The 27,202-nt window shown below is 36.0% G+C and overlaps 2 protein-coding genes across 6 annotated transcripts; one reads left to right on the forward strand and one right to left on the reverse strand.

Moving 5' to 3' along the window:
• Positions 1 to 1,932: 1,932 nt before the first annotated feature.
• Positions 1,933 to 9,803, forward strand: LOC109180063 (protein PLASTID TRANSCRIPTIONALLY ACTIVE 10). The gene is made up of 12 exons (XM_019329559.1): positions 1,933 to 2,743; positions 2,946 to 3,005; positions 3,101 to 3,130; positions 5,082 to 5,155; positions 5,826 to 5,907; positions 6,256 to 6,329; positions 6,794 to 6,860; positions 7,555 to 7,647; positions 8,046 to 8,222; positions 8,301 to 8,351; positions 8,506 to 8,657; positions 9,179 to 9,803. The coding sequence occupies exons 1-12, from the start codon at positions 2,006 to 2,008 to the stop codon at positions 9,606 to 9,608; spliced, it is 2,028 nt and encodes a 675-aa protein (XP_019185104.1). The 5' UTR covers positions 1,933 to 2,005; the 3' UTR covers positions 9,609 to 9,803.
• An 856-nt stretch (positions 9,804 to 10,659) lies between these two features.
• LOC109180061 (MAP3K epsilon protein kinase 1-like) lies at positions 10,660 to 25,472 on the reverse strand. 5 transcript variants are annotated; one of them, XM_019329555.1, is made up of 25 exons: positions 25,328 to 25,471; positions 25,026 to 25,194; positions 24,668 to 24,802; positions 22,502 to 22,522; positions 22,311 to 22,384; positions 22,127 to 22,217; positions 21,954 to 22,037; positions 21,586 to 21,687; positions 19,988 to 20,119; positions 19,719 to 19,790; positions 19,211 to 19,314; positions 18,987 to 19,083; positions 18,491 to 18,895; positions 17,391 to 17,717; positions 17,277 to 17,321; positions 16,990 to 17,169; positions 16,793 to 16,876; positions 15,122 to 15,213; positions 14,956 to 15,039; positions 13,736 to 14,556; positions 13,131 to 13,519; positions 12,900 to 13,034; positions 11,848 to 12,254; positions 11,601 to 11,715; positions 10,660 to 11,097 (listed from the first exon to the last, which is right to left on the reverse strand). In XM_019329555.1, the coding sequence occupies exons 2-25, from the start codon at positions 25,083 to 25,085 to the stop codon at positions 10,921 to 10,923; spliced, it is 4,233 nt and encodes a 1,410-aa protein (XP_019185100.1). In that variant the 5' UTR covers positions 25,086 to 25,194; positions 25,328 to 25,471; the 3' UTR covers positions 10,660 to 10,920. The 5 variants fall into 5 exon arrangements, with proteins under 5 accessions (XP_019185100.1, XP_019185103.1, XP_019185102.1 ...); XM_019329558.1 differs by having other exon boundaries at positions 13,131 to 13,468; positions 25,026 to 25,472; XM_019329557.1 differs by having other exon boundaries at positions 18,491 to 18,865; positions 25,026 to 25,471.
• Between the last annotated feature and the right edge of the window lie 1,730 nt (positions 25,473 to 27,202).

Raw genomic sequence — 27,202 nt, forward strand, 5'->3', positions numbered from 1 at the left:
TTATCCCAGAAATAGACGCCTATTCTCTCGACGCGTCGAGAATTTTCTCCACGCGTCGAGACTTCCTGTGCGCGAATTAGTTAGCTACTGGAAAATTTCGACGCGTCGAGTCCACTGGGCCCCGAACTCATCCAAAATTGCTCCAAACTCATCCTTGAACTTCCCTTGCTCATAGAATTGACCTACAATGGTTCAAAAACACTAACAAACACCGTAAAACATTCAAAACAAGTACGAACCATAATTAAATGATAATAGCAAGGAAAACCTATATTAAATAAGCAAAATTAAAGAACTTAATTACTATGATGATTCAAAATAACCATAAAAACAAGCACAGATGTGATAACATCAGTTACAAGTCACCACAGAGTTCTTTGGCTATCTGGTTGTCATATCTTACTTAAAACCAATTGGTGATAAGTAGGTGGACATTAACCATTTAACCACATCCTTCCATGGTAAGCTACAATGTCACGTCTCGATCAAGCATGGGCATGCTGAACTTAGCCAACTCGGCCAACGCTCAACAATCCCCCTCCCAGCACCTGCCGCAGCCTTTGAACACCTAGCCCAATTGCACAGCATGCCTGACTCGGTCCTTAGCCTCCGCACCCACTGACCCTTCTTGGGACTAAACTCGGCCTTAGCTTTCACTTCGCCATCGATTCAAACTCGTGACCTCGGCTCTAATCTGATACGAATTGATGGATCTCAGCACTGCACTATGCTTACTTCCTAGTGGGTCACCCCCATTCTGTAACTGCTGACCCATCTTGTAACTATTGTAAGTCAATCACGCTTAACCACAGAGTTCTTTAGCTATCTGGTCGCTTTCTCCAATGTTGCCTTCTTAGTGTGAGAAGGCAACTCAGTGGTCGCCTTCTCACTTTGTGAAGTTTGGGTCACCTTCTCAACCTTCTCCATTGGAGAAGGCAAGCGACTAGCGACCGTTTGAAGTCTTCGGTTGCCGGTATTAATCCTCGGAGCATCGCTGGAGTGTTGTCAAAATCTAGTGACCTGCTTTTACAAGTAACTAATAGGATTTTGTGTTTCAATGCACCAAAATAACATGTTTATGAACTTAATTGCATTTTTTAAAAGTTTAGGGACTCAATTAATTTTTTGAGTAAAATTTAGGAGCTTATTTAACTATTTTTCTTTTATTTTTCAAAAATCATTTTTAGAAATAAGTTGTAGAAATTCTTTTTTCGTATTTTAAACGGACCCTCAAAATTTTATTATTTCTTTTAAAAGAGTTTTTAATGCTCTGAAAGTAAAATTTGAAATTATATAGAAAATTTAGAAATAACCGATATTTTTGAATGCTCCGGAAGTAAAATCTGAAATTATATAGAGAATTTTGAAATGGAGTGGTGGACTCATATTATACTCATAACTTTTACTTTCTCTCACATGTTTTTGATGTAAACACTTTTTTGTGGGTTCACATGATGAAATATAATCAATACTTATTTACCACCTTATGAAATAGAAATAAGAGAGTAGAATTTGAAAGTATGCATAATACAACTATTTTTCCAAACATAATACAACATTTTTAGAAATAAATACTAGGAATTCTTTTTCTATATTTTAAATGGAGCCTAAAATTTTATTATTTTACTTTTTTAAATGCTCCAGTAGTAAAATTTAAAATTATATAGAGAATTTTGAAATGAGTTATACTACATGTACTCTTAAATTCTATTCTCTCAATAGGATAGCTCAAGTGGCAAATGAGCTCTCTTTGTGGGGGGAGAATTCTGAGTTGGACGAGAGAAATTATATTCTCTCACTTTTTATAATACGGCAAGTAAGGATGAGATATTTTTAGCACGTAAGTTACAAAAAGTGTATATTATAAATTTGTGAGTGAAAGTAGAAAGTGGGAATAGTATTTTCCTTTTGAAATAGCCGGTTTGATCTAAATGGCTAAAAACAGCATTTGCCCGTTATCTTTTAACTAACAGAACCAACTTTATCCAATTATTATAGCAGAAGAATGCACTCTCTGCAAACTCTTTCCTCTTTCTTCTTCACATTTTCATCGCCTAAAACCCTCGCAAAACCCCATCTTCGCGTCCAATTGTTTCCCACCCCCCTTGCCGCCAAACCCACCCTCACCTCCGCTAGCTGCTACAAGTCCGATGAATTCCCGGTCGGCGAAGACGACGAAGCCTTTCTCCAGTCCTTCAGGCCAAAAGAGAAAGAATCCGAAGAGGAAGCTCGACGCCGTAACTGGGTCGAGCGAGGCTGGGCTCCCTGGGAGGAAATCCTCACTCCGGAAGCTGATTTTGCTCGGAAATCCCTGAATGAGGGAGAGGAGGTCCCGCTTCAGTCGCCGGAGGCCATCGAAGCCTTCAAAATGCTCAATCCTAATTACCGGAAGAAGAAAATTGAGGAGATGGGGTTAACGGAAGACGAGTACCTCGCTAAGCAGTTCGAGATAAAGGGAGAAATCCCCGAGCCTCTGACAACGTCGTGGGCCGGGCCGCTGGTGGTCCGCCACGTGCCGCCCCGGGATTGGCCTCCCAGGGGATGGGAGGTGGATCGGAAGGAGCTGGAGTTCATTAGGGAGGCGCACAAGATGATGGCAGAACGGGTTGACTATAGTAAAGTGGAGGAGATGGTTCTCACGGAAACTGATGACATGAACTTGGAGAGGTATAGTGTGTTCTTGAAACAGTACAAAGAATGGGTAGCCGCTAACAAGGATAGATTGGAAAAGGAGTCATATAAGGTAGATGGATTGAGAAGTTTTTCATTCCTGGTGAATTGGTCTTTCATTATGCTTGTTGACAGAAGAACATTTTGTTCTAGAGTAAAGGACTGTGGCTAATTGGGCAGGACTCATTTATTTTTAAAATTTTGGATATTATTAGCTAGGATTATGCAGCACTTTGTGGGAGTTACTCAAGTCATGTTTTCTAATTTGTGTGCAGTATGACCAAGACTACTATCCTGGTAGAAGGAAAAGAGGAAAGGATTATGAGGAGGGAATGGTTCGATAGATGATATTCCTCTCCATGGTTTTGCAATTCATATTAACACATTTATCATACCTGACCGTTTTTTGTTTTTTGTTTTTCTTTGGCAGTATGAACTTCCCTTTTTTTACCCAGGACAAGTAAGCGATTCTTCCTTGTAATTCTCCTCTGTATTCCTTTTGCTTATGTTTTTAACTTTACACGGTTGACTTTATTCAATACATATTTTTCTTGCCACATTCATGGATTTGTTAAGTAATAGGCTATACAAGAATAAGATAATTAAAGATTATTTTCACAGATAAGAATTGTAGTTAAAAATAGGGAAAGTTGTACTTTTGGTCCCATAATTATTATCACTTGTGCTAAATGATGAGTGATGAATCTAGATTACTTTATGTATCTTTCTTAGCCTATAAATACCTTACTTGCACCACATTCTATCAAGTTAATTATCAGATGTATCTCTAGTTCTACTTCTAATCTCTTGCTTTATCTTCCACTTTACCGGGAGGTTGTGGGGCCTTTCCACTCACTAAACCTTCCAATTTATTATCTCTTGACATGGTATCAATGTCACCCACTCACCTTCCTGTAGCTGTACTCTAGCAATTTCAGGTGAAATACTGCAAACACTGCCAAAATCAGTGCTCTGTGAATTGAGAAAATTTAGCCAAACCAATGTACGCATTCATGTAAGATTTTTTTAATAAAAAATAAGAAATGAGAATGTATTATTTTATAATTACTAAAAATATGCTAACAAATGAACCAACAAAAAAAATGAAAAGAGTTATGTCTAGACTCTTTTAAGTACCTCTCTTAGCCTATAACTACTAGACACATAACTCTATTTGTCTGTTCTTCACTTAGTCTCTTGATTAGCATAATAGCAAATATACCTTTTCCCTTACCAGATGGTGGTTGCTCCTTGCCACCTTTCAAACATTCCAACTAAATCCAACTTATTATTGTTGTTGTTGTTTAACAAGGTATTAAAGCCACGTTCCTGTGGCTTTCTAGCAGTTTCAGGCAAAGTCATTGTTCAAATAAACAATGACCTGTAATTGTAAACCAGACAGTCAGCATGATCAGGGCCCTGACTTGAGAAAATTTAGCCCAACCATTGTCACACATTCATGAAATATTGTCAAATATAAACAATATAAAAGAAAAAGGTTAATTTATATAGCACTAACAAATGAACTAACAAAAAATAAAATGAAAAAGTATGAATCTAGACTCTTTTTATGTATCTCTCTTAGCCTTCAAATACTACTCTTGTAACTTATTCTATTGTAAGTTAATTATCAATTGATAAACAGTGTTGCTTCTTGCCATCCACAATATCTTCAATCTCTTTTCTTGCGCCATAGCATCAAAGCCACCTTCCTGTGGCCTCCTCCAAACAGTTTCAAGTGATGTCCTCATTCACTTGAATAATACTTTGGCTAGTATCCCATATATCAGTCTGTTGGTTTAACCAGTTACTTGAATAGAGACATATTAACCCAGAATATTATGCATTTTGCTGATTTTCAAATTATTGCATGGGATCTCAGGGGCTATGGATTAGTTGAAGATCCATAATCCCATAACTATCACATGTTCTAAAATGAAGGGTTAATATAGACTATTTTTATCTTTATAGCCTATAAACACTAGGCTCTGTATCTCATTCTATTAAGCTACTTATTAATCTCTATATCTCTTGATCTACTCTAGTTCTTGCTTAGCACATATACCTTCCACCCTACTGATTGGTGGTAGCTCATTGCTATCTACCAGACGGTCCAGACATACCAACTTATTATTTCTTAACAGTACAGAATGTGTTAAGAAGAGTCTGTAAGAAATGAAAACATAACAGACTTGAAGTTTGTTATTTTCTGGTGCACTTCTGTATTTATTTAATTTTTAGGGTGTCGAGAGTGGTGGTGAGTGCCTGAGTGGTATAGGGCTGAAAAAAGTCATGGGTTAATTTAAGTTGAACCCAGGATTCTTTACTTGAATATTATCAAATACAGAGTAATACAATTGATATCACATGATTGCTAATAAAATTGTAAGCTTAGTGAAATCTTTTTTCAGATTTGTGCAGGTAAAGTGACTGCTGTACACCTTTATCAAGGGGCATTTGTAGATATTGGGGGTGTCCATGATGGGTAAGCTTCTGATTACTTTCCTAATCTGTGCACATGGAAGCATTCAATGAATAGAAATCTTTTTATATTTCTTGTTTTACACTTTTTTATTATTAGAAGTATGTTAAGAAATGTTGAATGTAGGATGAACTTGCCCTATCCGTCTTGCTACTATAGGAAAGTCATTGCAAAACTTTTGTGAGTAAAGAGTAAAAGACAAAACCTAAGTACACTGCATTGGGTTTAAAGTTGAACAGTGTTTTGTGCTTTGGAAACTTCATTGCTTTATGCAAGTTGCAAAGTGCATGCCTATATTCTGGTCTTGAAGGCACTTGTGAAATCCAACGCTACTACTTCAGGAGCTATGAGAATATCTGCTTCTAGAGTAGAATTCCCATTCCAGGCTTTCTTGTTCCCAATTTCATCTATACATATTTGCTTGCACCAAATGTCCACATACAGTTATTTTTTTAATATTTCCATGAAAATTTAATTTTAGTCTATAACTTTTTATTTTTCTTTTATTTTTTAGGAGCTCAATCCGTAGTGTCTTATAGAATAAGGGATTTATATCCTTTATATTTGTGGAAATTTATATGATGATATTCATACTTGATGCATTTGTTTGAAATTCATAATGCAGTAGTAAATTTTGTTTTCTTTTTATTTTGTATTTTAAAATGCCTTCCAGGTGGGTTCCTATAAAGAGAAATGACTGGTTCTGGATCCGACATCACATAAAAGTTGGTATGCCTGTCATTGTTGAAATTCTGGTGAGTGACATTAACCTAATTTGAATGATATCTATCAATATTTTTTTCTAATTGTACAATTTTACTTGCAAGGTTTTATTTGTTCGTTTTCTCTCAATGCAATTATAGCTGAGTTCTTTGAGTAGAACTCTATTTTGAAATGCTTTTCATTTTAAATTGTTTTGTTCTGGAAAATTCTAAATACTGTTCAAGATACCTAATTAATTAATTAATTAATTAATAATAATAATAATAATAATAATAATAATTATTATTATTATTATTATTATTATTATTATTATTATTGTTATTGTTATATGTTATATTGGTAATATAACTGTGCATTTATGTGATTTCTTCCTTTCACAGGCAAAAAGAGATCCTTATCGGTTTAGGTTCCCAATTGAGATGCGCTTTGTTGATCCAAATATAGATCATCTAATGTAAGATTCTTTCATCTAGTGATAATAAATATCTTTGCCTATGCATACCATAGTCTAGTTGATCCCTTTGAGGTTTTGACAAAATAAGAGAGAACATATGGGTTTATAAGGCCATGAGTTAGACTTGCTAATTGGTTGGATTCAATCTTTTAGTGTGGTTTGGCCCATGTGCATTATAGCCCAGTTGAGTGATCCTGACCAAATCTTAGATTATAACAATGTTCAAGGGCCATTAATGGGTGTGTGTAATTTTTGCAAGAAGAGGGAGCCCAATTGTTAATATAAAAAATTAAAGTGTGTCCTAGTTTATGCACTAATGTGTATTAACTTGCAAAATACAAGATTCTTCTCCTCCTCCATACTATTGACCAAACTCTTCACATTGCATGTCAATAAGTGATTGTTTTGAAAGGTTGTCATATTCGCTGACTCCTGGGTTGCTTCATGTGTATTGATGCATGCAGCTTCAATAGATTTGATTCTCCGCCAATATTTCATCGTGATGAAGATACAAATCCAGATGAATTACGTGTGAGTACCTCTACTGTGTGAACTAGATATAAATCATACTTCATTTTTTCCACTAATCATAAATCTGGTTTTCCAAATTTAGACTCATTTCCCATGGAACAGCATCTGAAATTGAAGTTATAGCTTGTACATGAAAGCAAATCTAGAAAGGGGTGGTGGAATATTTTCTGCATTTTCTCATTTATATTTACTTATTAGTGATTTTGGTCTAGTAATAGATACAGTGCTCGGATTTCAATTAGAACTAAAGCTGTCATCCTTGATACGGAGTATGATAGAACAAAGGCATAATAATACGTAATCTTTCCACTTGAAATCTCATGTGAGCTTCTAGCTATTCTAGTTGCATCAATTTCAACTGTTCAGAACTCCCAGCCAATTTTTCAATGTATAACAGTTAGATAGTATGTCATTCCTATAAGTTATGTTCAGCGTTGGAAGTATTGAATCTAATTGAACTTTGATCATCAGTTGTTTCCAAGTTTAATAAGAACTTTAATGTTGTTATCTTCAACGCGGACATAAATCTCTCCCACATTTTGATATTCTTGCCAACCCTGCATTTATTAGCATAAACCTGAAGCTTAAAAAAAAATGGTACATGATGATTTAAGTGCTTTTAGGTGCCAAATCTCAATTATACGTATGTTTTCTGTTCTTAAATACCTACTTTCACTTCATACTTGTGTTGCAGCGTGATTGTGGAAGACCTCCTATTCCTAGGAAAGACCCTGGAGTTAAAGTGGAAGAAGAACCATTGTTATCAAATCACCCTTATGTTCAGAAGGTAGTTTTGCCATTTAGCATAGCTCTTCTTATTATGAATCTTTAGTCATTTCTTATCTTCATTTTGCTTAGTTCAGTTATCTTTAGTTTTTATTTTAGTTAGCATATCTGGTTTAAGAGTTGAAACCTACAGATAAGTTGTTGAATACGTTCTTCATACTGAAGATGAGAATCTAGGTAACAAGGACACAAACCTTAGACTTAATACTGGTTGTTTTGAGCTCAATTTAACATTTCCCACTTTTGAGAGTAACTCGTGACATCCACCAGATTATGGCTGTTTTAGCCATCTCATTAGATGATCAAAGTGTTCCAACTCTCTGCTTTTATTTTCTTACCATGGAAATATGAGACAATTGGTTGACTATATATTTATATGTATCTTTATCCATGATGCAGTTATGGCAGATCCATAATGCTGAACAATTGATTTTGGATGACATGGAGTCTAATCCTGATAAATACGAGGGCAAAAAGCTGACTGAGTTAACTGATAGTGAAGAATATAACAAAGAAAACAGTGTTGAGTACACCAAAACTTATTATCAGAATTCTCTACTTCCAAAAATGATTGTGGTATGCACTTCTCTCATTAATTCATTTTGTGTATTTGGTGATGAATCTATTTGGCACTGATCTTACCTTTTCTGGCAGAAAGTAAGTGTTAAGGATCTTGACTTAGAAGCTGCCCTTATTGAGCGCCAGGTTGGTAGTAAACTTGACTCTTCTTTTCCATAACTGGAATAGATCTAATATTTGGTGTAACCTGTACATCAACTTTATGAGCAGTGTCTTATTGGCCTAAGAACTATTGAATGTATAACCCTTGTGATTCATCTTGTTTTCTTTCATAATGCAGCATCATATTAAGATGAGTAACGAAGCAAAAGAACGGGGAGAACAATACAAAATTACCAAGTTGAGACGTAATGTTGAAATGGATGAATATGACTTTATCCATTGGCGTCGGTCATTGGAGGAAAGAGAGGCTCTTCTCAGAGATATTAGCTGGTATTACCTCCTTTTCTCTTGCAGACCCAACCTCACACTCATAGGAAGAAAAGAAAAGTAAAGACCACCTCACTTGCCCCATGCACCCCCGGTCCCAAGATTGAGGGGTGGGACATGATCAATTAAAGAAACATGAAACATGTCTATATGGTACATCAAGTGCTTGTTTCTCCGACTATGTTACAAGATAGACAATCTGCTTATTGGGAGTGAGGAAGACCACCTAGAAAGGCTAGAAAGAGAAACAAATTACAATTCTTAATCTGGGATGAACTATCTATATATTTGTTGTATTCACGTAACTCATTGCTAGGAACCACCATAACATGGCAAGGGTTTTAAGAGTTTGGCCTCTTTCATTATTTGGGTCAATTGGGTGTTAGGTAATGCATGCCATCATCTTCATTTTCATCTAGTATCAGCATTACTTCTATGAATGAAATGCTGCTGAAGTTATTAATTCTAAAATATTGTGAATGCTTTTATTATTATAATGAAAAGCTTGAATGATGCTCTTGCAGCCGTAAAGCACTTGGGCTTCCACTAGATGAACCTGGCAGGTATATTGATCCTAGCATTTTAGGGAAGGATGAATATGATCCTGAAAGCCCACTATATCGTTATGACTATTGGGGAGAACCAAAGAATTCAGAGAGGAGCAAGCAGGTGCGGGCAACAGATGCGTACAATAAATCCATAGTTGGAAATGGTACTGTTTGGTATGAAATGTCTTATGAGGAAGCCATCAAGCAGCAGATCCAGAGGGAAGCCCAAGGTCTTGGGCAGAAGATGGAAGATGAAGCCAATGAAGAGACATATGAGGACGACAGTGATGACGACGACTTTGATTACAGCATACTAGGAGGCCCGAGTGACGATTTTTCCACCCAACCTCATGTCAATGGTACTGAATCTTCTAGGTTGTCAGATGAAGGAATGTTTGAGGATTAGGTGTAAATCTGTAATGGTATGTGACGAAGTGAAGAAGATATATGATTAGTGAGAACCCCAGTGGGTGGCTGTAGCATTGAGTGTAGTATGTATTAGCGTCTTCATTCACTGAAAATTTTGGCATTCCTTTACAACTTTCCATTGATTGGTTTTTGTGTTCCCTACACCTGCCTGGAATGAAATTATTTTTACATCTCCACCTTGTAATTTTAATCACTTGCATATATTTCTTCACACATTTCCTCCCTAATTCTGCTCTGGAACTTCCCCCTTTCTTCTCTAATCTCTCCCTTTCTGAAGCTTCCATTTTTATTCTTTCAAAGTCAAGAATACACCTATGGATGTATAATGTTGCAATATAGAAACAACGCTCAACTCTGCATTTATTGGATAATAAACATATTTGCAAACTTTTACAATAAATATATTATGTGACTTAGAGCATCCCCATTAGGGGAATTGTTCACAGTATTTGAGAAAAAATGTTACCATGGATGAAAGAGAAACAAGAGAGAGAGAGTGTATGAGTTATTTCTGTTATTTTGGTGATTTTGCCAGTTGATAGGGCCCAGCTAATGAAAGAACAATTGCAGCGCAAGCTGCGTGAAGGCCAACCTGTGCCCACTGCACGCACAGCTGGGCACATTAAAACTTGTCTTTTTTTTTTTTGTAAATTCAGCTTTTGTTTTGTTTTGTTTTTTCCCCATTTTTTTCCCTCTCATTTTCTTTTCTAACTACACCTACAAAAGCTCCTCAAAAATCACACCAAAATCTCCACTATTGAAGATGTCCTTATGTATATGCAACAAATTATATGTATGTGAAAGCACATAATATGCAATTAACATATTATGTATATACAGTTTACATAGTGTCTATAGTTAATATGTACTTTCAATTTATTTTCAAAGATGTAATTATTAACTGAAAGTACATAATATATTAACGACAAACACATAATTTTTGAACCAAGATCCATAATATAAAGTGGCATGGTGTAACAATTGAATGCCTGAGAGATTGGGGAAGTTGATATGGTAACAGCTTGCGATGCACAAACTCTACAATAGGAGGCTTTAAATAAAAGTTCCGAATTTCAATCCACATTCCTCTTTTTCCTTGTTTAAAAAAAAAAAAAAAAAATTACAAACCTTAATACAAACTCCAACCCCTCAGCTTAAAAAATAGCCCACCCCACATACAGGATCAAAATGTTTCCACCATACAACATTTAATACAATAAAAAATAATAATTACAAGCTCAACAAGAATCAAAATATAGACAACTAAGCAACAATTTGTTCCTTTCTTCTCACAGAACAGTATTTATGTGAAGAGCTTTAAGAAGTGAAGTTGCCATTTGCTTCACCAAAACCTGCCCACCTGAACTTTGTCCATCTCTGCGCTCTTCAATTAGATTTTGAAGCTTTTGAGGAAGATCATTCTCCACAATTAGCTGCTTAGGACGTGGATGGTGCTCATACACAGCCTGCCACCCAAATAATAAAACTCGATAGTCAGCAATCTGATTGATGCAGAGACCATGGCCTATGTGTAGTGTGTACCTTTACAAGGACAACGGCTCCTAATTTTGCCACTACAGTTTTTCACTGTTGTTCACATATACCAAGCTTCATAACTATTTAATTCCCAACAAATACAAATCTATCAGATCAAGACAACTTCATCTCAACTCAAATAAGCCGGTGTCTGTCTAATTGGTTCTATTTATTTTATATATAGACTGCTTGATGCTTTCTGATGACAAAGTTCAGCACAACTATCTTATAGTATCGTATCTATTGTGTGATATAAATTCATCTATTTCTGAGATCAGACGACAGAATGGAGAGGGGTCGATGTAAGCACTTTATTTCACTTGTAGCTAGCTATTATATTTGGCAACCTTGTAGGTGAAACATGAATCTCAATATCCCATTCTTAACATCACTTAGAAATAAGGAAATTAATAACTAAAAATTATTTTCTTACTTTTATCAACTTCAGCAGGTTAAGACGAGCTATAGCATCCTGATGATCAAGCCTAGAAATCAGCAATGGAGTCAAACCATTGACAGCCAGAGTGGTGTTTATTCGTGATGATTTCCTGCATTTAAAATTGATCATACTATTAAGAAACAAAACCAGTTGGAGGATACAATTACCAAGACTAGACAAATTGATCCACTTTGAAAATGTATTTGCAGTATAAAAAGCTAAACTTGGAGAAGCCACATACGTGATAATCTTTAAGAATGGCTCCAGTATGTGCAGAAAATGCTGCTCTGGGCAGCACTGGAAGAACTTAACCAGTTTTTGTATAGCATCCTTTTTAAGTAATGCTTGTTCTAGCTTCCTGCTGTCATTGTCATGTGCCAAACAAACAGCAATGGAATCTAATGCAGTTACAGACCAGAGCTCATCTTCAAGAAGGCTCAGGTACACATCCAATCCACCGTGTGCTCTTAACTGCTCCCTAGAATTGCGTGATGCATGAGCCATATCGCATAGAAGAGGCAAAGCATATTGTTTCAATGGAGAACCAGACATTATAAAATGCATCAAATGTGGGATAATTCCATTTTCTGCTGCCTGTTCTTGTCTCCTCTTATTGATCTTGCAGAGGTTGAATAATGCATTGAGAACCTTAAGAAAAAAAAAAGGTGAGAATGGCATCCGCAAGCATAGTATATTTGCACAATTCGTTATAAACAAAATAAGCAGACAATAGAGGAGGAGCTTGGTTCTTCAAGTTCGTGCAATAGCAGAGCACAATGTGGAACTTCAGTTTTTACTGCCTCTATTTCAATGCAGATAACAAAGTATAACTTCCCTATCGACATTAAGAGTCAAAAGTTTGAGAATCTGAACCAATTTGATATAAGTTAAAATCCATTAGGTGCAGACTAAAGGACCAACAACAGCCTCAGAAGAATAGAGAACTGTATATTATTAGTTTTCAGTCTGTTCCAAGAATATTTAACATTTCAACCATAAAGCCTACTTGTCAAACCAATAACTAAAAGGTCCTCATCATTAAGAATCCATATTTCTTTAATAAAAAAGAAGTCAGTATGCTTGAAATCACAGAATATTGGCTCCACATTGAGATAAAGTTAGAGCGAATATGCAACTTAACCATGACCATTGTGATCAAAGGGTGAGCAATTACCCACTAAACCAAACCCCCTATGTTCACAAGTGGAGCTTTTTACATTCTTGTCTAGCAATATTGTACATAATATCATCCAACAACCACTGTGGACAGAACATAAAGTTGAATAGGCTAACCTCATGATGGATTTGAGGAACGAGAGGCCCCTCTTTGAGGTCAAGGTTAGGAATCAGATATTTGATTGCATCTGCTCGCTGAAGATGTTCTAAGCAGTGTGGGTCGGTCGAAAGGTGATTAATACACTTCAACAACTAAAAAAGGCATGGACATGTAATACAGTGACCAGTCAGAAAGCAGAAAGTGGGAAAAAGGGAAACCTCAACTTCTGATATCAAAATTCTCCATACCTTCAAAAGAATAGGGGGCTCTATTCTATTAAACATCTGAAAAAGACGGCTAAGCAAGCTTTGACTACACATGTAGGATTTTACTGTTGTATCTGCCGCAGCAAACTCAAGTAGAAGGTCTGCTACCTTCTCCAAATATTCCCTAGCAATGTCAGCATTCCAAGGTGATACCATATGTGAAAGCAATCCAGAAGATGTTGCACTTCCAGGTCTAGCATTTAGAACTCCTGATCCAGATAATACACCTGATGCAGTCTGAGATGCAAGTCCAGAGGTGGATGCAGTTCCCTCAGTAGAAGCCACTTGACCTACCTTCTTATTTGCAGCTTTTGGCGTACCTTTAGGTAATGTCTCAGTGTTAGTATTTTCTCTTGCACGTAAAGAAACCTCTGCAGAGTCATCACTCATCAATAAGCCATAATTTAACAGAATAATAACACATGCTTGAGAAAAGAAGAAAAGTGAAATGACTTCTATAAGGTAATGCATTGGAGTAAGGAGTTTTGTACATAAGTTGAAATGTCAAGCTAGCATGAAAAAGTTAGAAAAGAGCCAGAAATTAATACAATACATAGGAAAAGCAGTAACTAGCCAGATGCCATTACCTGCAAACTCTGCCATCAAGAAATCCAAGCCATTTGTCTTCTTATCATTAGAAGAAGTATGAAGTAGAGGAAGTATACTATCATGTTTCTCCAACCCTGTGAGATGGCGAACATACTCAAGCTGACCAGAATAATGGCGAGATGGGGGTTCCTTATCCAACAAACTAAGAAGTGGTCGAACATTCTCTTGCTGGGTAGCTGATGCGACTGAAACTCCATTTGAGGTCCCTTCTGCAAATTTTGGAGGCCTGTCAGTGGATGTTCTATTTGCAGTAGCCCCTCTTTGCTGCCTAAGTTCAACCTCAGCCCGAGAAACATCATTTTTATATCGATCAACACTTTCCCGATCTTTGGATGCAGAATCCTTAGATGATACATTGGCTGCATCAGGCAAATTTGAAGAACCAGAAGCTTCTGCTGTCGCAATTCTATCACTTTCCAGAGAAAAGAATCTGGAATCTGGCGACTGAGAAGATGTGCGTGAAGGTTCTTGTGCACCAGCAGGCAAAACATGATCTCCATGCTTATGCTTGAGTAAATCTGGCTGATCAGCTCCATAAAGTGATGCATCATTCTGCATAAAAGAGGAATTGCTAGGATCTAGAGAACCAGACCGTGGTCGTGGAAGTAAGACATCTGCTGGAAACCCACCTCCAGAAGCTGAAGCAAGACGAGTTGCCTCATTCAAGCTATAAAGCGTGTTTATAAGCCTGAGCAGTATACCATTTTTTGCAGCTATACGGCAAAAATCATTTCTAGGTGTTGAACGCTGAAGCTTAAATACCTGCCACATGCCATCAATAGCCATATGCACCATTTCCCTGAATTTGGAAAGAAAATTACTTTTAGTGATTGTACTTTCATATTTATATATGTTTACGGATCATGCACAACTATGCAGCAAACTTAAAATTATGCAGGAAAAAGAAAAAGAAGATAGAAAGTGAAAGATTGGAAGGGAGGGGGGCAGAGGCATTCTCAACATTAAAGAGTCACACCTCTGGAAGAAGCAAACATTTCTGGTGTACAAAAGAAACAGGGTACCTTGAACAATAACTTGATAAACAAGTGATTCAGTAAACCATGGAAAAGGGATTCAGGGTGTAACTTGGTGGTAATTTACACCCTTTTTCAGGTAGTAGACTCAAGTTTGAATGAAAAAAAAAAAAAAACAAAAAAAACAAAAACCATTTATTCACTAGAATATATAGACCACTAACCTATATTTTGCATAATCAGCCTCTAGAAAGCCAACAAGAACAGGTATGCCACGATTAGCAATGAACATTTGCAGTGTCAATGAGCTGCAACATCCGCAACACCTTTAGGTTATAAAAGAATATGATTAATGTCATGAACATGAGAAAGAAAGCACAGAATCCATACCTTGATTGACAAAGTTGTTGAAAAAAATATGCGGCTTCTATGCGAATTTCCCGAGGACGATCAGGTGCAGCAAAGCTCATCACAACAGGAATCTATCATGCGATGGAAACAGAATTTAATACATGGAGCCTAGCATTGACAGAAATAAATCTTTTAATAACTCTTCTTGTTTCAGTCCTTTTGGTCTAGGGGGGTAGAGGTGTAAGATGACAGTGCTAAACTTAGAATCCCAACCACCGAAGCAATCTTCTAATTATGGACAGTTTTTCCCTTCATTTCATTCAATAAATTAATAAATACAAAATAAACATTCAGATGACAGGCTAAATGCATCAAAGTTCATTCTTGACACTAATAAACAAGTTCTTTTGGGATAAGTTATTTTTAATAAGCTCCATGAAATAAGCTTTAACAGCTTATAGATTTGGCGTTTATAAGCTCAAAACAAAGTTCTATAATCCATAACTCTTTTCATAAGTCTATCAAAACACAGTAAAAGATGAATATAACTTGCTTATGGCAGTAAAACGTGAGAAAGCATCGAGAAAAAAACAAAAAAAAAAAAAAAAAAAAAAAAAAATTGTTTTAACCCTGCGACATAGAAGGAATAGGAAAAGACCCTATAGAAATATTTTCAATTTAAAACGGATCAGTCGACCCGGTTTACGAATCTATTCTAACTACCAACAAATCCCTAAAATTTTAGGTGGGATGGGAGTTGTAATTCTTTCTACTTCGCGAGGTATAATGACAGACCGAGAGGCTCGACTAGAAGGAATCGGGGGAGAAATGTTGTGTTATATATGGTAATATTTTGATATTTTGAATTGAATATAAAAATTGGATCCAAAACTTCTTATTTGTAAAATTTGGGAAAGGAAAAAATGGGGGAGTTATTGAATATCGTTCTACCTCCATTAGTTGATACTTCAAGATAACTAGATAAGCCTGAATGAACTGACAATAGCTCACCCAAACTGGACCTTAAAAATTAAACTTTTGTTAAGAAATAATGAGTTGAAAGTTCTGACAGGGCAAGGTGCCACCACCCGCCAAGTAAGGTAGAAGCAAGTAGAATAAAATTTAGAATTACTAGAGAAGTAGAGATGAAGCATCATAACAAATGGATAGCTTGATTAGTTACAAGAGCCTATGTACTTATAGGCAATGAGTCTGCCTAATCATTTCACATGTGCTAATTTACGGGACTTGACTCTTTAACTAAATCACTCTTGAGTTTCCAGCATGAGTGTCAGAGTCTTCATCGCATTAGATTTCTAACAACTTTGAAAGGGGTAGGAACCTTGACATCAAAGCAAGCAAAAGTCATATTCAATATTTCACCAGCTGCTGCGAGGCTATTTAAAAATTTAAAATTGTGACTTTGTAATAGTTGCTGCAAGGCTATTTAAAATATTTCACCAGCTGCTGCAAGAGATTAAAGCAATAGTTTTCAGCTCCTTGCTAATATCAAGATCACTTTGGTGACTTTATAAGGCCCAAATTAAAAATGTCAATGCTAAAAGTTTTATCCAGCCAACTCCAGGCATCAAGCCAAGTGTAACAGATTGAATATTTATAGAGTCAACTCTTTGATAATTACTGAACAAAATGTGATGATTATAGGTGCCTAAATATTCTCTTTAGAAGTAAATACAGTGTACTACTTACAAGGCCCACAAGACAAGCATTTTCTTGGAAGTCTGTATTGTCTTTTATTATCAGGTTTAGTACTTGCAATACCGAACATATGACCTGAAATATGTGAAAATTTCAAACAAGCAAAACACAATGAGTCAAGCAACTGCTTTATCAAATATACAAGTCAGATATAAACCACTTCATAGAGCACCATGAAGAATACATACACGAGTCCTGGGAACCTCAAGTAATTCCATCAGAGGGAGCAAGCCATGCTGAGTTACAAAACCACCTATCTGCTCAGGCCGCTGAGGAAAGAAAGCCATCAACTTCCGACATGCTGAGACAATCACATCATCTGGTTCATCTGGTCTTAAAGATGATACTAACTTGCTGAACTCTACAGCCTAGCAGAAAAAAAATGTTTGACATTATCTTGTAAATTATTCATTTCATCAAGGATAATGTATTGCATTAGCAACCAATCGGAGAAGTTGAGAGAAAGCAATACTACCTGAAGGTGAAACAAATTTTCTGCAAGCAACTTATCATCAAAACCCTGGAAAGCAAAAGAGTCAAATATCAATAAAAAGAGATGTTAACCAAGTCACCAAATTGATACACTTACCAAACCATCTATGTCAATTACATCTTCCTTCACAACTCCCATCACAAGACGAAGTAAATCTCCACCATTTGCCTGTCCTGATTCATTCTCCATTTTCTTTTGAGCAATCGTAGCCCTTAATTTGGTAGCCAGGTTGCTTTTGCCAGATTCAGGATATGCATTGTCTTGATTTATATGTGATGAAGATGCAGAAGAAAATGCTTCAGGAGTCCGATTCTCCATATTTTTCTCTAGCGGATGAAATAAATCATCCAATGAAGCATCACCTGGAGGATCACTAAATCTGCTAAGTTCATTGCCTCCAGAATTCACCAATGCCTTCATTGCCTGCAGAAGTGGACACATCAGAAGGTACAAGAATTGAGTGTCAAATAAACAACAGCAAGTGTAAAGCAGATGAAAACAATAGAATTGTAAACACAAAGCTGAGCTACATAGTCAGCAGAGAATAAAAATTCAAAGGAAAAAGCAGGGCAAGAAATTATTCTTGGTTTAAAAAAAAATAAATAAAAATAAAAATCTACAGAAGATGTTTTCTAATAAGAACTATAATTATGCAAAAGAAGACTCTTCAAAAGGACCTACAGAAGGAATGTTCTCTAATAAGAACTATAATTATGTAAAAGATGAGTCTTCAATAGCTCATTTGACTGTAATGATGCTTTCAATAAGAACACTTATTCTATATTGAAGATGTATCTGGCTTTGTGATTTAATGGAAATAAGGAGATAAAAAATATTGAAATGTATTGATATAAAGAATAAAACTGGGTAAAAAAGGTATTATAGGAGACATTTATATTAAGCTAGGTAATCTGTAAAAGAAAAACTAGGGCTTTTCCAAATATGTCAGAAATGGTGTTTATATTAAGCAATGGAATGTACATAAGGAAACTAGAATCGAAAAAAATATCAAGAATTACAGAATAACATAGTATAATAATTGATTTTTTATAGATAAAAAAAATATAGCAATTATGTTATAGATGTATGATTCCAAAACTAGAGCATAGGTAAGGTTCCTAATCATACTCTAACCATACTAGCAAAAGGTTCCAACAGCAAGAAGCAAGAAGAGATAGGTGATTTTGTTACATAACCTTTTGAGATGTATGACCATGGTTATTGGGTCTGAAACCAAATGATCCATGATCGACATGCAAAGCATGCCACCTCTCTTCAACTTTTTTTGGTCCTCCATTTTCCATTCTAGACTCGGAGGGCTCAAGGATAGCATTTCCAGAGACTTTTTCCTGCTCATCTAACTGTGGCTCATGAAGATCTGTAGAACTTGAGGGAATTGCCTCGTGATTACCAGCAAATTTAACAGAGCTGCTTTGTAGAGGAGGTTTCTCATGGATAGCTAAAGTGGGAACTTGATCTGACATAACATTGTCTTCAAGGTTATCCACTTCTCCCTCAACATGATCATTACTGGATTTTTCTGTCTCAGTCAACTTGCTAACCTCAGCAGCCTGCAGAGAAGGCAAAACTGAGCCAGGATCCTGCAATTCAAGTTGTATTACTATACTGAAACATAACAACTTGGTAAGTATGAACAAGTTCTTAAGAATACTGTAGCACATTCAAGAATACTTTTGCATTGTCAGGAGAGGAGGTCTCAACAGCACTGTGATCATCTTGATTTGATGCTTCTACACCTACTGATTCATCTTCCTCTATATTTCTGCAACTACATCATGTAACATAAAGTAAAACCGGTTTCAAGCAAGAAACTGCATGTTTCTTCGCCAACTTATAAGGGCTAAATCTAAAATCACGACACTGCAAGAAAGTTCAAGCAATGTGACAAAGTATACCTTAGTGTTCCACTATGACGTAGAGAGGACTGCAAAGCACGCCTTGAGTTCTGTAACCAAGGGTGTGAAAGCAGTGTCTTTGCATCTGGCCTTTGCCTAGCATCCTGAGAGGCTAATATAATGTCAATTTCTAAGCAACAGAAAGCACATACCGGATACAAAATGTCTACAAAACTAAAGGCAAAAGCAATTATCATATCAATTTCGATCTTCATGTAGTGTAAGCATTTCCCATGTATTTGTCTCATATTTTAAGAAGAAAATATAAACCAAAAGGATGTTTTCAGGATACAAGAAGAGGCATCTGTTGAGAATTCCCATGACCAGAGCAAAATGCCTGGATAGAGAATTCTCTCAAGAGTCAAGACCAGAGAAAAAAGCCTTATATAACCATAAGCCATGCAGCAATATATTTTATTTTGCCTTTATAAAGCAGTAAAGCACTACAGGGAATAAGTAATAACAAGTGATAAGACTGTGATAAATAATTCATACTTCTCCATTTTACCTTTTGGAAGCATTGACGCAAGAAATCAGTAATAGCAGGAGAAAGACTATCAGGAATTGGCGGGTGCTCATCCTGACAAAATAAATAAAAAGGTTGCATTATAGAGGATCAGTAATTTAATCTCTTACAAATCAATCCAAACAAGAAAATGCATAGAATCCAAAATTTTAAAATGTTGTACATTTTTCCCACACATACAAACCAAAAATGAAAAAAAAAAAATTGAAAAAGAATAAAGTGGGCAGCACTCATTAGTGACAAAAGCTCACCTGTACAATCCGAAAGAGTGCAGGCATGGGCTGGAGATCATAGTATGGAGGTACACAGGTAAGGAGCTCAATAACAGTGCACCCAACACTCCAGATGTCAGATGCAGCGCATACTCCCGACAATTCAATTACCTGAAGCTCTAAATATTAATAAAGAAAAGATGAATCACAATTTACAGTCATTACTACATAACTGACATGCTAATTATAGCTCCAGACTATCCCACTCTCCTTTCCCTTCTTTACTTTATTTTATTTTGGGGAGGGAGGGGGAATCTGATAGTGGTAGGTGCATTGGACTGTAAGCCTCTCCACCTTAGGGATTGACATAATCCATTCACCTTAACTAGATATCAGTTGATAATAATGTATATGAATATCTGCTATTAACCAATATCAGTTACATCACTAAAAAGGTCCAAGCAATGGAGTATCAGGGCATCAGACATACATATTTATCTATTCTAGTATTCTTGTATATAATCATTTAATATCCATTCAAGATAAGAGGCGAAACCAATAAGAAACACAACCATTATTTAGCAATGTCATGATGTCACAAAAAATAAGCTCAAGTCACAACTCCCTGATTTTGGTTATTTCCCACAACTTTGTGCAGTCAATGTCAGCAGGGAAGTTAAGTGATGAGAATTTAGTTATTCAACTTGATTTCATGAATGTGAGCTTGAGCTCAATTCCATATGAAAATATTTTGATTGGGTAACAGAAGGATAGATTCTCTGTCAACTCTTTCTGCAAGCACATTGTGTAGGGGAACGAATCAAGTAATCAACTATCAAATCTCAAATATAAGGCCGTTCAGAATACCAGAGCTCACCCAAGTGTTTCATCACTCAATAGCATTGTTACCTGTGGGTAGGATCTGACTTGAGATAATCCCCAGAGATGGAGCAAACCTCAAGTAATAGATTCTTCTTGTGTGGAATTATATATATATATATATATATATATATATATATATATATATATATATATATATATATATATATATATATATATATATATATATATATATATATATATATTAACCATCTCTTTTTTGCACAGGGGTGAGCTAGCATCAGATATGCACAGTATACGTTTTTGCTGCTTTTAGTATAAATTGGGTAATGCTGATGTCAACAAAAGAACGTTTTGGCATGTGGAGGGCTTATAAACTCAGAAAATGTCCGGGAAGCCATGACATATAGCTAGCCCACACCAACCACATTGCAAGTCTATAATAGATAGAAACAGGTGGATGCTCAGAGGGGGTCTCAACCCTAGTGAACCTATGCTTGGTGTAAAGATGATGTTAAAGAGTTGTTAGTCTTCAAGTGATGATATAAATGTTAAAACACATGTGGCACCACAATGGTGCATATAAGCTTTTGTGAAAAAATTATTCTAATGAAAAATATTGAGTTGTTACATAAAAAATCTGCATACAAGCCAATGAACAAAAAAGGATTCCAAATCATAACCAAATCAAATGAAAGCACAGCAATTAATTCAAGCCCTACTTTCAAAAAGTCAAAAACACACACACACACACAAAAAGGAAAAAAAAAAAAAAAAAAAAAAAAAAGCATTTGTACCTCAGGGGCCATCCAATATGGTGTTCCAACAACTGAATGTGTATTGACATCCGCCTCAGTTAACTTTGTTGCAACACCAAAATCTGCAAGTTTCACTAGACCCTAAAAAGCATAGCAAGAAGAAAAAGATAATTTTAGTAAGTACTGCAGATGTGACCACATGTCCATATACAAGCTACAAGCAAAATGAAAGGTAAAATCAAATAAGACATAACCGGAGTTTAATGGGAACAGAAGTTATCCATATCATACTCTTTAAAAATAAGCTAGACATATCAAGAAGTTAGAGAAGGGATGGAAAAGGACCATTAAATAGATCAAAGAAAATAGCACTCAAGTTCTCAAGAAAACAGATGCAGTAAGTATACCTCTTTTGTTGTCAATATATTTGCACCCTTGATATCCCGATGAATCACACCCTGCTCATGTAAATAAACCAATCCTTCCAGTACCTAGTAGAGTTAAAGGTCATACATATCATAACTGATGTTCTCAATAAGTGGGCTTAAAATGAAACTATCCATGAGGGCACTATCCAAACCTGAGCAATGAAGTGAGCAACCAATGACTCTGGAAATGGTCCAAACTTGTTGGGCTTTATAATATTAGCAAGTGAACCATTCTCCACATACCTTCATAAGGAAGTTCAATATATCAGTGTTTTTTTTCATACATACTTGCCACACAATAGAAATCAATTAATATTAAAGATATTCCAAGCTTACTCAAGAATAATGAAAAGATGAGTCTTTGTCTTTAAGGATCCTAGATATTTGACAATATTTTTGTGGTTCAAATTCTGTGAAGAAAGATACGTATTAGATCACAGAAACATTATCATCATAAATGAGCTTGGGAAAGATAATAGGATGAAAGTGCATGTATTTTATCAGATGATTTAAGAATATATGCTTACCTTGAGCAAATCAATCTCTTGCTGCATCATTTATGCACCCAATCAACCATGGCATTATCCGAGAAAAGCAGTAATGGGGAGTCAAATTTCAAAGAACAAAGTATCCAAAACCAAATAAATTGAATAGATGGAGCATTAAGTCAATAACTCAATATTATATTGAGAATTTTACAAATTATGCTAAAAACAGGTCAATAAATATTTAAAACAATAATTTCAACAGAGATAACAAAACTCACTAAACATTCTTGAATAGAGAGTGACAAACTTAAATCATAGCATATCAACATCCATGCAGAGAACTTTTGCAGTCAACAAGATCAAAAATGAATTGATTAATCATCTTTACCTATCAGCTCTTATCTGGAATTTTTTAAGGGAAGTCTATTAACAAAAATACCAAGGAGGTGCAACCCGCGTGCATAGAGAGCTATGATTAAACCAATAAAAAATGAAAAATACCAGTATAATATTCAAAAACAGCCCTTCCAAAGCTTAAACCTCTAAATCTCAACTAAAAGACACTACTTTCCCAGCTTTAATTCCTATTAGCTTCTAACCCATCATGCTTTTATTTTCCCCAAATCAGCATTGCCTTCAAGTATCCCTAATTTACATAGAAGTTTATTTTCTATCTTCATCTGCAATGCCCATTTATCTCCATTATCTCCTGTCTTCCCTGAAACTCAATGCACATTGGTTGTTTCTTTGCCTTGATGAAATTTGATCCTGATGCAGAGAGAAACACAGAAGCTGTGACCCTTCCCTAGTGAAGAAATTCCCATAGGAACTTGAGCACTAAGGTGTAGTTTTTGACAGATACTACTATACTAGCTAAATATAGAGAAACAAAAGAAAGATGCATTTCTACATAATATGCTCTTTGATTTCCTATAACTTGCAGATGAATTTGTGAAAATCCAGGGGCTTTACATCTAAAAGATATTACCTCTCCAACACTTCATAATGAACTAGTTTTTCACAGAACGCATACCAATCATGCCCAATTTAAATGGCATAGTATAACACAGCCCAAACCTTATACCAAAATCATCAACTATCCTTTTATAATAAATAAATGTCATAAAAGGACAAAAGGCTTTACATGATTTCTCCCTAATATTTTGCACAAAGTGCTATGGAACAGTCCATTGAGGCACTGACTATGCCAACTATTATTCTGAGACATAACGGAGGTGGAAGCCTACTTAATGATTATATTTTCCTACTCATCATATATTCATATTTTATTTATTTTTCTGATCAGTAATCTTTATTACCATAGCAACTAATCAAAGTCATCTTCATTAGTGCAGGAACCAATTAGATTGCTAAAATCAAGGTTTTATTAATGGAGCTTCAAATTTGCATGCTAAGTTTACTATGTTTAAAGTAAATAAGAATCAGAAAGTGTTAAACAGTGCACTCCATCAATAGTATAGAGCCCAATTGAGAATTCAGAGAATCATTTAAAAGCTTATCTCATTAATTTATTTAATGTTCCTTTGATCATATATTCTTATCACAAAGGAAAAAGGGCTGATTTCACATCATGCACTTAAGAGTAGTGGAAAAGACTTTAATTCGATACCTCTTTTCTTAAGTTGCCTTCATAGTTTTGTAATTGAACTTATTGCAAAAATAGACCCATTTCAGGTCCATTAAGGATCAGACCACTAGTATATTTCCTTATGGAGCCAGTCTATCTTTAATATACATTTCAGATTTCAGATTGTTCAAGCTAACACAATATTACCCTTTTTATCCATGTTTATGAACTGAAAGAAGCCCAATACTCCGAAGTGTTCTTTTTAAGTAAAAATAATAGACAAAATGTGCTTGGTGCAGCAACAACTCCATGAAGTCCTCCAAAACTCTTTCATTTTCAATCACTGATCTATGCCATTAGAAGCCAATCTCTTTCTGCACTATCTTTAATGAATTAATTACTGATTTCAAAACCAATTTTTGTGTGTAAGCTTTATTGAACTACATAAGGGAGTTAAACATGTAAAAGAACAAAAAAACACCTTAAACCCAAAGCAAGTACTTAGAAAGGCCCAAGTCACTACTTAGGATTAACAACTAAATAGGTAAAATGGAATCTGTTATCAATTTTTTACCCTCCAGTTTTAAACAATAAATCATAGAGGCAAAGAAGGATACCATGATAATGTTGAGATCCTCCTGAGCAATATTTTCCAAAGAGACTTGTTTAATTGCAACGAAGTCTCCATTCTCTAAATCCAAACCTTTATATACTCGGCCATATGCTCCTTTCCCAATCTCATCTCCAAGCATCTACAGCAACCACAAAGAAACTCAAAACTTCACATTCCATGTTTAGAACAATGTACTTCAGCCTCGATCACACTACATATCCTACAGCGCTCACGTAGTGCCCAAAATCAAAGGCTCTCAGAGCAACAAAAGTCACTCGGTATTTGAAAATGCAAGTGCAATCCTCAAATTCACAAAACATTTTTTTTTTTAAAAAAAACTTTCAAAATAAATGAAGGATTACGTATTTATTGTCGAGTGTCTTGGATTTGTGGAAAGCCGTAGAGGTGATTTGTCGAGCCATGTTGCGGAATTGTCTCAATCGAAGATATATATACAATAGGCAGGTCGCCGGAAACCCTAAGACCGCTCCATTGTCGGCAACGGCGATCTGATTACGGGCCCCTTCTACGCTACAAAACGAAGAACATTCTAGGAATTAAACAAGAAATATCAGTGAAGAGGAGTGAATGCAAATATACTCCGCAATTATCACAAATATAATGGCAATGATGATTCGGGATTTCTTGAGTATGTTATTCGCACTCAATTCATCACTCTTTTTATATGTTCTAGAGAAATGGGAGCGTGGAAGGGTTTGAAGCAGTGGTTTTCTGGTTCTTCGTCGATGTCTGTGTTTCAGCGTACGGTAAGTCTACGCGCAAAAAGAGTGCTCTTTCCTCTTTAGAGAACTTCTGTATTTTGCAAATTAGCCCTTAAAAGTTTATGAATAAAACATGACAAAACTACTCTACTTAGAACCGGAGTCTGGCCATCCCGGTCGACGTTCTGGCTTTGTCTGTCGATAGCTGAATGTTTCGATCTGGTTTGATTCATGATCGCATCTGCAAACCTTATTCCGTGGGCTTTCGCGGGGAGATTGAGATTTGTTTTTCATCGAAAACGAAGAATGCCGAGGATGGCTTACGGTGCGTCTTATCTGAAGGGAACACGCTTTTTTGACCGCTGTGGTATGATTGCCGGGCCCTCTCCTCGTTTCGCCCGCTGGCCTATTGGGATAGCAGCCTTCGGGCTTTGCCTGCCTCCAGCTCGGCCCGGGAAAGCATTGGCAACAACAAAAAGGAAGGGGTACATGTAGCTGCTGCGTCCACCCCCTTCTTAGTCAATGGGGCACAGCGAGTTCGACATCTACTACAAAAGAGAGAATCCACTTCAGATAACCACGCCTCTGCTAGGCAACGTGTGGAATGGCCGAGAGCGGACCTACTCTATATGGTATTAACTCCAATTATTTCCCAGATAATTTTGCGTGTCTTTTAATTTGTGGAATATGAATTTTAATGATTTTTTTACACTTTGGTCCCACGAGTATAATGGTACTATCAAGATTGATCCGTGACTTTCAAACATTGCAATTTTCTACGACTATATTTTTTTGTTTGCCAAAAAAAATCCTTCCAGTCAATTTTCCGGCAAAATTTCACGGAAGGAAAAATTCTCCATTTTTAGCAAGTCTAAAATCGACGTTTGGATTAAGCTTGCAATCGCAGATCGCTCCTCTTATTTTGACCGGTGCGAAAAATCAAACAAAACAAAACCCCCAATTTGCCGGTCACGAACCCTAATCAGCGAGGAAGATGAAAACTTACCAGATTGCAGTGAATCACTCCTCAACCTACGCGAAGTCATTCTTGAGTTTTTCGCACTGGAGAAGCACGCCACGAAATTCAACCATATTCCAAGTAAACTAATAAGGTTCATAGATGTGTGTTCCTCTTCTTCGCATATTAGAGTTTGTGACTGGCAAATTGGGGGTTTTGTTTTGTTTGATTTTTCGCATTGGTCAGAATAAGAGGAGCAGTCTGCCGGTCTGCGATTGCAAACTTAAGCCAACCATCAATTTTAGCCCTGCTAAAAATGAAGAATTTTTCCTTCGATTAAATTTTGACGGCAAATTTGTTGAAAGGACCATTTTTTCAAAAATAAAATAAAATAAAAAATAAAAATCGTGGACGAACCCTAATTAGTGAAGAAGATGAAAACTTACCAAATTGCAGCGAATCACTCATCAACCTACGCGAAGTCATTCTTGAATTTTTTGCACTGGAAAAGCACGCCACGAAATTCAATCGTATTCCAAATAAACTAATAAGGTTCGTAGATGTGTTTTCCTCTTCTTCGCATATTAGGGTTCGCAACTGACAGATTGGGGGTTTTGTTTTGTTTGATTTTTCGCACTGGTCAGAAAATAGAGGAGCGGTCTGTCGATCTGGGATTGCAAACTTAAGCCAACTGTCCATTTTAGCCCTGTTAAAAATGGAGAATTTTTCCTTCGATTAAATTTTGACTGCAAATTTGTTGAAATGACTATTTTTTCAACAAAAAAAAAATTAAAAATAAAAAATAAAAATCGTGGACGAACCCTAATTAGTGAAAAAGATGAAATCCTACCAGATTGCA

Source organism: Ipomoea nil, unplaced genomic scaffold, assembly GCF_001879475.1.
Source record: "Ipomoea nil cultivar Tokyo-kokei standard unplaced genomic scaffold, Asagao_1.1 scaffold0987, whole genome shotgun sequence".
In the NCBI taxonomy this organism is placed as follows: domain Eukaryota; kingdom Viridiplantae; phylum Streptophyta; class Magnoliopsida; order Solanales; family Convolvulaceae; genus Ipomoea; species Ipomoea nil.

Bases quoted from the DNA above. Each gene is read 5' to 3' on its own strand.
- LOC109180063 (XM_019329559.1), top strand. From the start codon at position 2,006: ATGCACTCTCTGCAAACTCTTTCCTCTTTCTTCTTCACATTTTCATCG. The intron at 5,156-5,825 runs GTAAGCTTCTGA...AATGCCTTCCAG, and splicing joins ATTGGGGGTGTCCATGATGG to GTGGGTTCCTATAAAGAGAA. The intron at 8,223-8,300 runs GTATGCACTTCT...CTTTTCTGGCAG, and splicing joins TACTTCCAAAAATGATTGTG to AAAGTAAGTGTTAAGGATCT.
- LOC109180061 (XM_019329555.1), bottom strand. From the start codon at position 25,085: ATGGCTCGACAAATCACCTCTACGGCTTTCCACAAATCCAAGACACTC. The intron at 22,523-24,667 runs GTATCCTTCTTT...TAAATGATGCAG, and splicing joins AGGATCTCAACATTATCATG to CAAGAGATTGATTTGCTCAA. The intron at 13,520-13,735 runs GTAATGGCATCT...ATGACTCTGCAG, and splicing joins CTTGATGGCAGAGTTTGCAG to AGGTTTCTTTACGTGCAAGA.